General features: G+C 41.1%; 2 protein-coding genes across 3 annotated transcripts in view; one reads left to right on the top strand and one right to left on the bottom strand.

The window, feature by feature from the left end:
* The window catches only part of LOC133483626 (bone morphogenetic protein receptor type-2-like), a 78940-nt gene that overhangs the window by 59797 nt on the left and 6183 nt on the right, over window positions 1-12960 (bottom strand). The gene's annotated exons all lie outside the window — the stretch shown is intronic.
* LOC133483642 (dedicator of cytokinesis protein 9-like) overlaps window positions 8377-12960 on the top strand; it is a 61920-nt gene continuing 57336 nt past the window's right edge. Inside the window, exons 1-2 of one of the 2 annotated variants that reach the window (XM_061785137.1) lie at window positions 8377-8618; window positions 12391-12507. In XM_061785137.1, the coding sequence (XP_061641121.1) occupies window positions 8502-8618; window positions 12391-12507 (234 nt within the window). In that variant the 5' untranslated portion in view covers window positions 8377-8501. The remainder of the gene's footprint in view (window positions 8619-12390; window positions 12508-12960) is intronic. The other variant, XM_061785128.1, reaches the window with a different exon arrangement.

Here is a 12960-nt window from a genome sequence, read left to right as displayed (position 1 = left end):
TTTGAGACATCGACAACTTGATTCTGAATAGTTATAATTCCAGTTCAAGATATACTTAATTCACCTCAATTCAAGATTTCTACATGTCAATTTTCAGATATGTGAAATACAATTTTAACTAGGTGAAATGGCATTGCAGGATTCTGTAACTGGAATTATGAGTAGTCAAAATTGCACTGGAGTTATATATCAGTACAGTAATTCACAAGCGGATCTCTGCAACAGAATTGTAGATATGACAAACCTACTTTTCGGGTACATGTTTGAACTCTGTTGACTGCTACGCTAACAGGTCAAGAAGAAATTTAGCTATATAACAAAAAAGAAAAATATTGATATCAATAGGTCTTTTTGTGATAATATGAGTAACAGGGTTGCTTTGGTTACAGCTGAAGACATTGAACATCTATGAAAAATTGAAGAGAGGACTTACCTTAGGTCATAGGTGTCAAACTCAAGGCCCGGGGACCAGATCGCCCCCCTATGTCGTTTCATGTGGCCCGCTGAAGCAAATCATATAATCTACTTTATGTTTCCTGCTAAATTGCCATTTTCTTGATACAAACCCTTTTTAAATGCAATGAACAATAGATAAACTATTTTCATTGACTTCTGATTTCAAAAGTAACTATTCATCAATTTACACACAGCACCCCATATTGACAGAAAAAAACGGAATTGTTGAAATTTTTGCACATTAAAAAAGAAAAACTGAAATATCACACAGCCATAAGTATTTAGACCCTTCGCTTAAGACCTTACAGCTTACAGTGCATGTCAGAGCATCATGAGAATCATGAGGTCAAAGGAACTTCCTGAAGAGCTCAGAGACAATTGTGGCAAGGCGCAGATCTGGCCAAGGTTACAAAAAAAAAAAATTCTGCTGCACTGAAGGTTCCTAAGAACACAGTGGCCTCCGTGATCCTTAAATGGAAGACGTTTGGGACGACCAGAACCCTTCCTAGAGCTGGCCGTCCGGCCAAACTGAGCAATTGGGTCAGAAGAGCCTTGGTGAGAGAGGTAAAGAAGAACCCAAAGATCACTGTGGCTGAGCTACAGACATGCAATCGGGAGAGTGTATTAGCTCAAAACGGTGCTTCTACTAAATACTGAGCAAAGGGTCTCAATACTTATGGCTGTGTAAAATTTCAGTTTTTCTCTTTTAATAAATCTGCAAAAATTTCAACAATTCCATTTTTTTTCTGTCAATATGGGGTGCTGTGTGTATATTAATGAGGAAAAAAAGAACTTAAATGATTTTAGCAAATGGCTGCAATATAACAAAGAATGAAAATTTTAAGGGGGTTTGAATACTTTCCGTACCCACTGTATATGCTTTCACAATGAAATTGGCCCTCTGAATGTGTTTGACACCCCTGCGTTAGGGCTACACATGGTCAGCGCAATCAGCTTGTCATATCATTTCTCATAAGTCACCTCACCTCTCTCTCCCTCCAGATGGCGAAAAAGGTTTTATTAATAGGGTTGTGTGTATGTTGAGAGATCCAACTTCAAAGCACAATAACTACTATTTAAAATCTGAATCGAAACATATTTTATTGTTATATCCATCCATTCTCAACACTACTTATCCTGTTTAGGGTCACGGGGCGATGGAGTATATCCCAGCTGACTCCGGGCAAAAGGCAGACTACACCCTGAACTGGTCACCAGCCAGTCACAGGGCACGTACACACACGGAGAACCATTTTGCACTCACATTCACACCATCACTGAGTGGGAACTTAACACTTGGTCACCACACCCCAGTCAGGCGAGTGTACCACTACACCAACATTTTGTGAGTCTTGCTGCATTTGATATATGAATGGTCAGCAAGAGGAAGGGATGAGAAAATCCATTTAACGGCTAGTATTTTAAATAATATTAAGGTAATACTTTTACTACAACTACAGTTACATTTTCCCCCAGGACAATTCTAATTGACACAACAATGTTTATATATATATACATATACTATACTTTTTATTTGTATAATATATACAGTAATTACACTATACAGCCCCTTTGTGGTAAATATCTACCAGCAGGTGGTGATTTAAGATTGGAAGGCAGAGAGGGAGCAGTATGCTATCCATTTACACGTGCGCTCTCACAATTGGGTCTTCTTCACGGAGGGAACCAATCAGAGGAAAGAGGGCGGTCTTAGCCAAATATGGACAAAGCGGAGACAACGCTAGGTTAAACAGAAGTAGCTGTCAGCGGGGCCTTTTGTGGAGACTTGTATGACAAAACCAAGGTGTTTTTTAAAATGAAATTGACACTTTCATACTAAGTTAGAGAGTCACTCTATGGAGGTCTAAATAGCAAAAATATGTGCCCTTTAAATCTTTCATTGCCATGCCCCACCTCTTCACAATTATTTTGTGGGTAATGACTAAAGATGAAAACAAAAAGAAAAGAGTAGAGGACAACAACACCAACAAAAAAGACAACTTCTGTGGAAGTAATTAGAAATGAACACATAGCTTTTGGACCACTTGGGTGATTCAGCTCTTAATTCTGTTCAGAGGTACTAAATCTCAGCTGGGGACATTAGCACCACTATGAGCTCCGACATCATTGAGACGCTGGAAACTCCTCTCTCAAGTTGCATCATTTATCCATATGTCTCACATGTTTTTCATGCACTACCTGCTGTTACAGAAATTCTGACTATGGACTTAGATCAGTCAAAGAGGGAAGTTTGATTACTTTTCAGGAAACGCCTTTGTACTTTCTTCCTCCTGAGTCCTTGGAGTTATACAACGCATTTGGCTCCCAAAGATAACATGAACCTGCCCATAAAGTGGGCGTTTGTGTGTGTGCGTGCCCGTGTGTGTGCATTTAAGAGGCTCAACGTCACCATTGCATGTGAGAGTGAGCATGACAGTCTCTTGGAAAGCTAACACTTCCTAATGGTTTCAATCTGCGCAAAAAGCAAATAGAGCTCTTCATCCTCCACTTACTGCTTTCTCCACTTTTACAAGGATTTAAACAGAATTGTACTTGTTTGAACAAATGTCAACTCCACTTTCTCCTCTCCTAGCATATTCAAATTGCATGTTACACTATCAACAATAGCTTTTGGAGGTTTAACAGTGTGCGAAGTGCTGCCAAGATGTTGGTGAATGAAGCAGGGATGACCTCAGTGCAGCAGAGAGACAAGACAAGAGGGTTATTATAATGCAGAACTGGCAATGCCATCACCGAAGGCTCAACGAGACTGGCAAATAGAAAACAACAGGGAGCAGTCAGGATGGTGACAGAGTAGATATTCTCCATCCAACTTTATTTACAGAGCACGTCAACACTTTTAAAAAGCAGATAATTGATTCAATATTTGAGAAGCTGTAGTTTAATTAGTTTTACAGTATGTTCATTTAATTTTCCGTACTTCATAACAGTCATTTCATTCCAAGTTATATATAATGGGACTTTAAAACATAATTGTTAAGTTTTGTTGGTTATTGATGAATTTCTCCCCTTTTGTCCTTTCTGTGGGCTCTGTAATATATAATCAGTGAGCCTTTATTTGATTCTTGTGTTAAAAAGAATCATACTGCCATTTTAAGATCCATCATATTTAACAGAAAACATAAGCAGAGTGTACACAGAGACTTTTTTGTCTTTCCGATTTAAATCATTCAGATTGAAGATCTCTGGTCCACTGTTGAAATGTGCTGATGTATTCCGATCTGGCGTTTACATGGGCCCAGGGGCGATTTTAGGTTATGTGTGGGGGGGGGGTGCTCAGCCCACAGAAAGCTGCAGGGGTATATGATGTGAAGGACTTTGGCAGGGATTGAATATTGTGGATGTCATTGTGGTTTCTTTCATTTTTCTGGGTGGGTTTTCTCCGGGCACTCCGGTTTCCTCCCACATCCCAATAACATGCGTGGTAGGTTGATTGAAGACTCGAAATTGCCCGTAGGTGTGAATGTGGGTGCGAATGGTTGTTTGTTTGTTAAAAAAAGAAATACATTGTTTATAATGTAACTTTTTAATTTGAGTAATAGACAACACTGTTGTAAATGTAGTATATACCCATGATTTTTCTCTTGTCCGGCCAATAGATAGATAAATAATGCAGTTATGAACTACTAAAGTAATGAAAGGAAACAAGACTGTTTGGATGAAGAAATGAATAAATGGAAGTGATAACAAATTTGAGGTATCTTAAATTCCTTCGGGTAATTTTCACTAAATAGCTAAAAAGTTATGACGTAACCTAAAATGGACACTTGCTGCTCAATCAAGTTCTCAGCATCCACCATTTGCTATTTTATTAGAAAAAGGTACCGTGGCTGCAAGATTTTGTATCAATATAAATTGGTAATACTAATCAGTCGACATTGCTCAATACAATACAATCACTCTATCGCCAGCTTTCAAAAGCCCACATGTATCTGTGCTGCTTCTCTCCCTGCCCGCTGCAGTTCACCTGTTGGACCTGCTGTTGCAGGAGCATTGATCATATCACAGAGAAGGAGGCCACAGCAGCCCTACCAGAGACCATACTGTATCTGTGATGTTAGCATATTTTGCAGCATGTAAGATGAGTTTCATCAATTTGTTTATACTCAACTTCTGCGCAGCCCCCCGTCTTTTCTCTACACTTGTGTAGAGCAAGCAGTGACATGAGAGAGCACATGGAAGGGGTGGGGCAGCATTTGTCCTACATCCTGATTCGTTCAGTCCACTGTCTATACTAAAGATAGAACAAAAGGCTGCTCCTTCCACATGGGTGGGCCGCTTTCATCCAACTTCTGATTGGTTCACCCCTGGCAAATGCCTGTTATGCCCAATTGCCAGTCCAGGCCTGGCTCGATTTCACGACAAAACAGGTTTGCAGGAAATATGCCCCCAGAAATATGTCCCCAGAGGCTGCAGGCAGCATAAACGACAGAAATCTTACTGGACTCTTGGGGTCCGAAGCAATGTCGCAATATGTTCTTTCCATTGCCTATAAATTATTGCCGAAGCCTTTGACATTGCAGAAAAAGTCCAATATTTTGCTAATGGAAACATTTCTCCCTTGGAAAAAAAAGCCATAGCTGCACTTACCCAGTCTCTTTTCCAAGATGGCGCTTATCCGTATGGATGCCTCGGTTACGTGCTCTCTAGTATTATCTGTGTTAAATATATTGTAGAAGTTATCATTTATTTGCTTAGCTTGCATTAGTATTATGGACGATTTTGAGAAAGGAAGATGTCTCGCCTTCAAGAAGATGACTCAGCAGGAATCTTCCGATGGAAAGGCGCCTTGACCAAGGACGTGGTCGGGGACGTGGCAGGTGTTGGTGCCATGTCTTCACCTTGAAACCCTACCCTTAGTGTGTTGTGTCTTGTAGCTTAGTACGTAATGTCTTGTAAAACCTCCCTATTTCAAATAAATACAGGAGCGACGGGAGAGATTGTTTAGAGCGTGATGAGAGGCTGTAATCTGAACAATCTCCCATACGCCCTCCTCACGAGAAAAAGAAACCAGCGTCTTCATTCCTTTTGTGTCTATTTTTTTATAATGTTGGGTAAGATAAATCTAACATTAAATTGGTCCTTCGAGCCGGATGTCAATACACCCGAGGATTCCAGTTGTGGAGCCGACATCCAGTTAAGAGACCGTGGCCACGGCAATTGAGACCCTTTCCGGGACTGGTCTTCGTTCTCCTCAACTGGGATCTGAAGGTTGACGACAATCCACAGGATTGAAGACGACTTTGGTGAGTTAAATTTGTAATTTTTTTCGGAAAAAGGATTAAAGAGTGAGTGAATTGCGCGAAAGAAGAAGCCTGTGGCAGAATAAACCTTGTGTAATACTAGTCACAAGTAATCGAGGGACGGCGGAGTCCTGTACGTACTTAAATTCCGTGTTTAATAAACTTTGTGTAATACTAGTCACTGGCAAAGTGTCATGGTCTGTGTTTTGGTTTGGGTTGTGTTTAGTTTTGGTCCATGTTTTCCTGTGTTCCATGTTTGTCGTGTGCTCATTAGGTTGTTGTGTCCACCTGTTCTCGTCTACTTTGTGTCGACCAATCAGCTCTCTCCAGGCACTCGTGTCTTGTCCAGGTGTTCCTCATTGTCTCGTCAATTTGTTTGTATTTAGTTCCCTGGTTTCTTTCAGCTCTTGTCGGTTCATTGTCGTTGTCACATGTCTTGCCATGTCATAGTCGCCAGTTGTTTTTATCATTGTGATTACATATTATTATTTTGAGACTCCCGCACTCCTGCCTTGCCTCCTGCTCCTGCAATTGGGTCCACCATGTTCTTGCCTTGCGTTCAATTGTGTGGTTTGCATGGGTCCCAGGCCTTTGTTGCGCATAGTTCCGGCACAATTATCACAAGATTGTATTATTCCATTAATGAACGCTACTGTACCAACTGAGAGGTGTAAATCATGGGATCCTATATATCCCGTAACAAAAGCAGATAAACACAAACCAATGTTTTCTACTTTAGTAGCACCGAATAATTTTACTTGTAGAAGCATGATTAGTAAAGGCAAAAAATTAGGACCACTGAACGACACACAGTGTAAAGTAACCTTAAAAGTCGGACCAAAGTTTATGCCAGTATCACGCAGCGACATCTGGTGGTGGTGCGGAGATGATAGAGTGTTTGATAGATTACCTAAAGATATATCTGGATTGTGCGCTATTATCACTTTGATATTGCATGTGTCAGTATACCCTATGCCTGTTCAAGATTTAATGGAAAGGGCACCAATGTTTTTGTCCAATCTAGAACATAGACAAAAAAGAGATTTATCCTGGCAGAGGCAAAATTATCCAACATAAAACATACATCGACGCCATAGGTGTTCCTCGTGGGGTTCCTAATCAATACAAATTAGCTGACCAAGTTGCAGGAGGATTTGAATACTTCATATGCTGGTGGTGTACGATTAATAAAAATGTTGATGGGATAAACTATATCCACTTCAATGTACAGAGATTAGGAAATTGGACTCAGAGTGGGTTGGAAGCTGTGCACGAGCAGCTCAAGGACGTTCCAAAACCGCATAGCTGTCGACATGCTCCTCTCGCAAGAGAGGGAGGTGTTTGCGGTATGTTTGGAGAACAAACAATACTGCTTCAGATGGCAGATTGACCAGAGCCATCGATGGTCTACGGACCCTCAATCAACACTCCTTGTGAGACAGCTGGATGGACGTTTTTGGTAAATACAAAACCCTAATTTCACCAATATTGATATCAATTGCTGTTTTTGCAGCCATTCTGACATAGTGTGGATGTTGTTGTATCCCATGCATTCGGGCTTTAATCAGTAGATTAATTACCACAGCAATTACCCCCATAGAGGAACCGTATGGAGCAGATGTATCCTTTATTGGAGATTGATAATGATGACGATAATGATGATGATGATGTTGTTGTTTTACCTGATTTGTTTCCTGATCCAGATGATTACGATGTTTAAACTACAACATTCATGTATGACAAGTTTACTCTGAGTGTAAATGTATTTGTTTCATAAAAATGATTCTACCGTTCAAAAATCGAAATGAAGTGACTGTAAGATGATATGAGAATTTGTGTAAATACATGATAAACAGGAGGGAAATGTTAAATATATTGTAGAAGTTATCATTTATTTGCTTAGCTTGGATTAGTATTATGGACGATTTTGAGAAAGGAAGATGTCTCGCCTTCAAGAAGATGACTCAGCAGGAATCTTCCGATGGAAAGGCGCCTTGACCAAGGACGTGGTCGGGGACGTGGCAGGTGTTGGTGCCATGTCTTCACCTTGAAACCCTACCCTTAGTGTGTTGTGTCTTGTAGCTTAGTACGTAATGTCTTGTAAAACCTCCCTATTTCAAATAAATACAGGAGCGACGGGAGAGATTGTTTAGAGCGTGATGAGAGGCTGTAATCTGAACAATCTCCCATACGTCCTCCTCATGAGAAAAAGAAACCAGCGTCTTCATTCCTTTTGTGTCTATTTTTTATAATGTTGGGTAAGATAAATCTAACAGTCTGTTTTTGTGTTTTTGGTTTGTCTTTGGAGACATTACGCAACTCACTTAAACAAGGGAAGACTTACTAAACAACAGGGAGTCTACCCCGGACTTTCTTTCACCAACCTTTGTAAATCCGCTCAAAATCTTTTGAATTAAGATAAAATAGATTACTTTGAATGTGTGACTCAGCAATTACACAATTACAGGCTAAATTGTATGGCACATATACTCATGATATAGCAAGATATGCTATGGAATTGACCCATGACAAAAAATTTTTAAGCGGGGAGAGGCAGATTTTTCAGATCCTCCCACACATAACATACCACGCACACACATTATCCCAGCTGTAAAGGTGGGAGGGGCCCTCTACTGAGAGAACAGAAGGCAGGCGTTGCAACTTAGCATAGAGAGAAAAGTTCATCGGAGCTCTCGCAAACCACCGCACAACATGACAACGTGCACAGTGCAGTGAATCTCACTCCTGATCACAGGCAGGCAGCACTGGGCACTGCCCGCCATGCAGGGCCGGGCAGGAAAAGCCCCCAAACGGGAGATGGTGATAGAGTCACCACAGAAGTACAAGTGCTTGGCTGAGATTGATGCAGAGGTGGAGGCTGGGTCACAGGTGGCATCGGTAAGTTACTGATGATATTCCAATCTTACTCTTCATTCAGTGAATTGAGTGCAAGATAGAAGCAATCCGATCTGATTGTTTAAAATGCATTCCTAATCTTCAAGCTTGGGTATTAAAAGCATCTTTGAAGATGCCTTTTAAAAGGAACTGGACGGAAATGGGAAATAGCAGCTCCAGGGTATACCTCCCCAGGGAGTTGAATGTTGATCCTTATTTTTAGGAACTTGAGTTCCCTTTTCTCCTTAACTCTTCCTGTACCACAGATTCTGGAAGTTTTGACAACCTAGCTGATACTAGCTGGACACATGAAAAAGTAAGAAATACCATAAAACAGAGCATATAAGTCACGGAGCACCCCAATTGGGTATGTCTCTAATGACCAAAGTTGCATCGAGACAACAGTGAGATAGCAGTGGTAAGTTTATCCCTCATCAACACAGCCATGATCAGCTTTAAAAAAAATAAAATAAAATTTAGATATGTTTCAAAGAGGGCGGCACGGTGGCCGACTGGTTAGAGCGTCAGCCTCACAGTTCTGAGGACCCGGGTTCAATCCCCGGCTCCGCCTGTGTGGAGTTTGCATGTTCTCCCCGTGCCTGCGTGGGTTTTCTCCGGGGACTCCGGTTTCCTCCCACATCCCAAAAACATGCAGGAATTGGAGACTCTAAATTGCCCGTAGGCATGACTGTGAGTTTGAATGGTTGTTTGTTTCTATGTGCCCTGCAATTGGCTGGCAACCAGTTCTGGGTGTACCCCGCCTCCTGCCCGATGACAGCTGGGATAGGCTCCAGCATGCCCGCGACCCTAGTGAGGAGAAGCGGCTCAGAAAATGGATGGATGGATGGATGTTTCAAAGTGGCGGCACTGGTGTTCAATCCCCGGCCCTGCCTGTGTGGAGTTTGCATATTCTCCCTGTGCCTGTGTGGGTTGTCTGCGTGTGGCACTCCGGTTTCCTGCCACATCCCAAAAACATGCATTGTAGGTTAATTGACAACTCTAAATTGCCCGTAGGTGTGAACGTGAGTGCGAATGGTTGTTTGTTTGTTTGTATGTGCCCTGCGATTGGCTGGCAACCAGTTCAGGGTGTACCCCGCCTCCTGCCCGATGATAGCTGGGATAGGCTCCAACAGGCCCACGAGCCTAGTGAGGAGAAGCGGCTCAGAAAATGGATGGATGGATGTTTCAAAGTTCCATCTAGAGGTTATTATGTCACTGTGTACGGAAGCCAGTATTGTGGCAAATACAACCACCCATCCATTTTCTACTGCTTATTCTGTTCAGGGTCACGGATGAGGTTGGAGCTTTTCACAGCCCGGTTTTGGACGAGAGGTACACTCTGGACTGATTGCCTGTCAATTGCATTGCAGGGCACAATTAAGCCGCTTTTCACATTGCCTTCCTAGAAAACTGGTGCATCAGAGGAGCTGGCGTTTATTCACTTGCCCATTCAGACCGAACTCGCTGAAGTGCATACGCATTCAGATGTTGTGCCTTTGCCAGGCAAATGGTTGCGTGGCAATGTCAGCACTAGCATCTGGGACAGCGATGATTGCTTTCTCCACAAATGGCCGTGAGCAGTCGATCACTGGTGGCCGCGTTACGCATCTACTTTGCTTCTGGTACAACACCAGAAGCCAAAAAATTGGGGGGATTTTCCATTTGTTTTTTTACAAAAAAATGAAAAGAAAATTGGAGATGGAGTGGTACCTCAACTTTCGAATGATCCAACTTACAAGTTACTTGGTTGATTTTTGTTTTGCTTTGTATTGCGTCACATTTTGAATTACCAGCGGGCTTCAGATACGCTACCGCTTGAGTGAAGTGAAAAAAAAAAAAAAAAAAAGCTACAGTTGCCAAGGCACTTTCAGTCATTTATTGCACGGGACTCAAACACAATTACAAAATGAAAACACTCGGCAGGAGCATGAAGGAGAGGCTCACACTTGCCAACTTGACTGACTCTAGCCTAATTATAATTCATAAAACCAGTTTATGTCTTTACAATCTCTTTTACTGCTGTTTTGCTTTATTAAAAAGGACCTCTCTAAGTTATGGGCTTAAAAACGATGTCGGCAGAAAGATTCCCCCCCACAACAGACTCAGTAGCAATTTTAGTCATTTGGACACTATAGGTCCTTTAAAACATGTATATAGCTTTGTTACGGAACATATTAAACTTGTAAGTCAAGGTAAAGGTACCACAACACTAGATACTTTTCATTCAACGGTGATATTTAATTCTGCTATACTGTACTTGTTGGTACATTAAAAATATGGATTTGACCTATTTTTAAATAAACCTGCATAATAAACACACACAATAAACAAAAACAGTATTTGCTACCATCTGAATGTTTGTAATGGCTGGGGACAACAGTTGCTTATTTGTAAGGACTTAGGCTTGGACCGTTCGAATCACATCGTGGGCAAAAAAAAAAAAAAAAAAAGGCAAACAGTTGTTGTCAAGATGATTGTCTACTTCCTGACTACTGTCGAGGTAGCCTTGATCAAATCACCAAACCCCTTCACCCACAGTTTCACTTGCCAGTCGACATCTCTCATTGCATCTGCATCTGCATGTGTGTGTTATATGTATGATTTGGTTCTCTGTGTGGTAAGAATACAAAGCAGAGTGGAAATAGAATTTCACCCAAGGAAATCATAATCCTAATCCTAATCAGGGCAGCACGTTGACCTAGTGGTTAGCATGTCTGCCTTACAGTCCTGAGGTTTGGGGTTCGCTGTTCTGCCTGTGCATGCATGGATTTTCTTCGTGTACTCCACCTTCTTCCCACACTCCAAAACATGCATATTATGTAAGTGTGAATGGTTGATTCTCTGTCAGTGCCTGATGACCATCCCAGGGTGTGCCCTGCCTCTGGCCCCAAAGTAATCTGGGATATGCTCGAGCCCCATAGCAATGAGGTTGTGAAGCACTGAGAAAATGGAAGGATGGATTGTAATCAGTGTATAAAATTAAAATAGAAAAAACAAAAATGCAAAGAAGTCATGTTACTACATCTATCTATCTATATTATAGTCAAGCCAGATGTACGCAGCCATCCCATTAACACCAATGAGCTGGTACGGCAAATTTGTATGAAGTCGTAACAAAGACAACACAACTTAAAACCTCAAAGTGACTCAGATCTTATTGACAGAAATTTATTTGACCGAGCAAAGAATGATCAGTTCCAATTTAATTTTTGATAAATGAAACAGTTAGGTGATTATTAAGGGGATTATTGTAGAGGTAGCAAAAGTACTGACACGATGTACTCAAGTGAAAGTAAAAAAAAAAGAAAGTGTATAATAGACCTATTTTGACAGAGTAAGCAGAAGCGAGTACAGATATTCGTAAACCAATGTAGTGCGTAAATGTACAAAGCTGACAGAAAAATTCAAACTCAAGTAAAGTACAGATACTGGAAAAATATACAGGTACTTAACTACAGTAACTGTGTTACTTCCCACCATTGTCATAACTATGAGGAGAGACTTACTCCACTAATTCATTCCAGTTTAGAGATCATGACGTAGTGACTGGTACAGTCACGCACGCACACAGACCCGAGGCTCATCCTTACATCGCTCCCTTCACTTTTCGAGCTGCTCTAACCGATGACAAATCGTGAAAGAACAATGGCAACTTGTCCACACAGTTTGAATAACCCTCTCCTCCCGACAACAAGTTCTCTGATATGTTTTACAGTTAGCGGTCACAAGTTTGATCTACCACATGTTGATGCCATGTTATTGTTTCATTTTCTAGGTCAGGCCCAAGGTCATTGAGCCTCTGGACTATGAGAGTGTGATCACACAAAGCAAAATGCAGATCATCAGTGATGCTCTGCGGGACATGCTGCAGTTCCCTGTGGATGACTTTCAGGTAAAAGTACATCATCAGTTTATGAACAGTGCCCTTAATCGAGGAATTGACCTGAGTAGTAATACAAGAAGAGAAGAAAAATAAGAAAGCTGGATGATTTATTTTTCCAAGGATGTTATTGAGCTAGCAATTATGTCATTGTACAGTATATCAGGGGGAAGGTACTACTGTATAACATACAGTGGTGCCTTGAGATACGAGTTTAATTCATGCCGTGACCATGTTCATACCTCCAAAAAATAATTTCTTAAATTATCTCTCAATTGAAATGAAAAAAAAATGCAATTAATCTGTTCCAGCCCCATCCAAAAACACCAAAATAATATATATTTTTTAAATGGTCTTTGTTTTAAATAAGAAAACTTGTACTCAACAGTATTGTACTGTATAAAAACACAGTAATCACATTTGCTCTCCACATATGGCTGCAAACATGGACAATGCAGGCACAAA

The sequence above is a fragment of the Phyllopteryx taeniolatus genome, chromosome 1 (genome assembly GCF_024500385.1).
Source record: "Phyllopteryx taeniolatus isolate TA_2022b chromosome 1, UOR_Ptae_1.2, whole genome shotgun sequence".
NCBI classification, from domain to species: Eukaryota; Metazoa; Chordata; class Actinopteri; order Syngnathiformes; family Syngnathidae; genus Phyllopteryx; species Phyllopteryx taeniolatus.
Note: the sequence above shows the minus strand (reverse complement) of the source record. Positions and strands in the feature narration are given on the sequence as shown.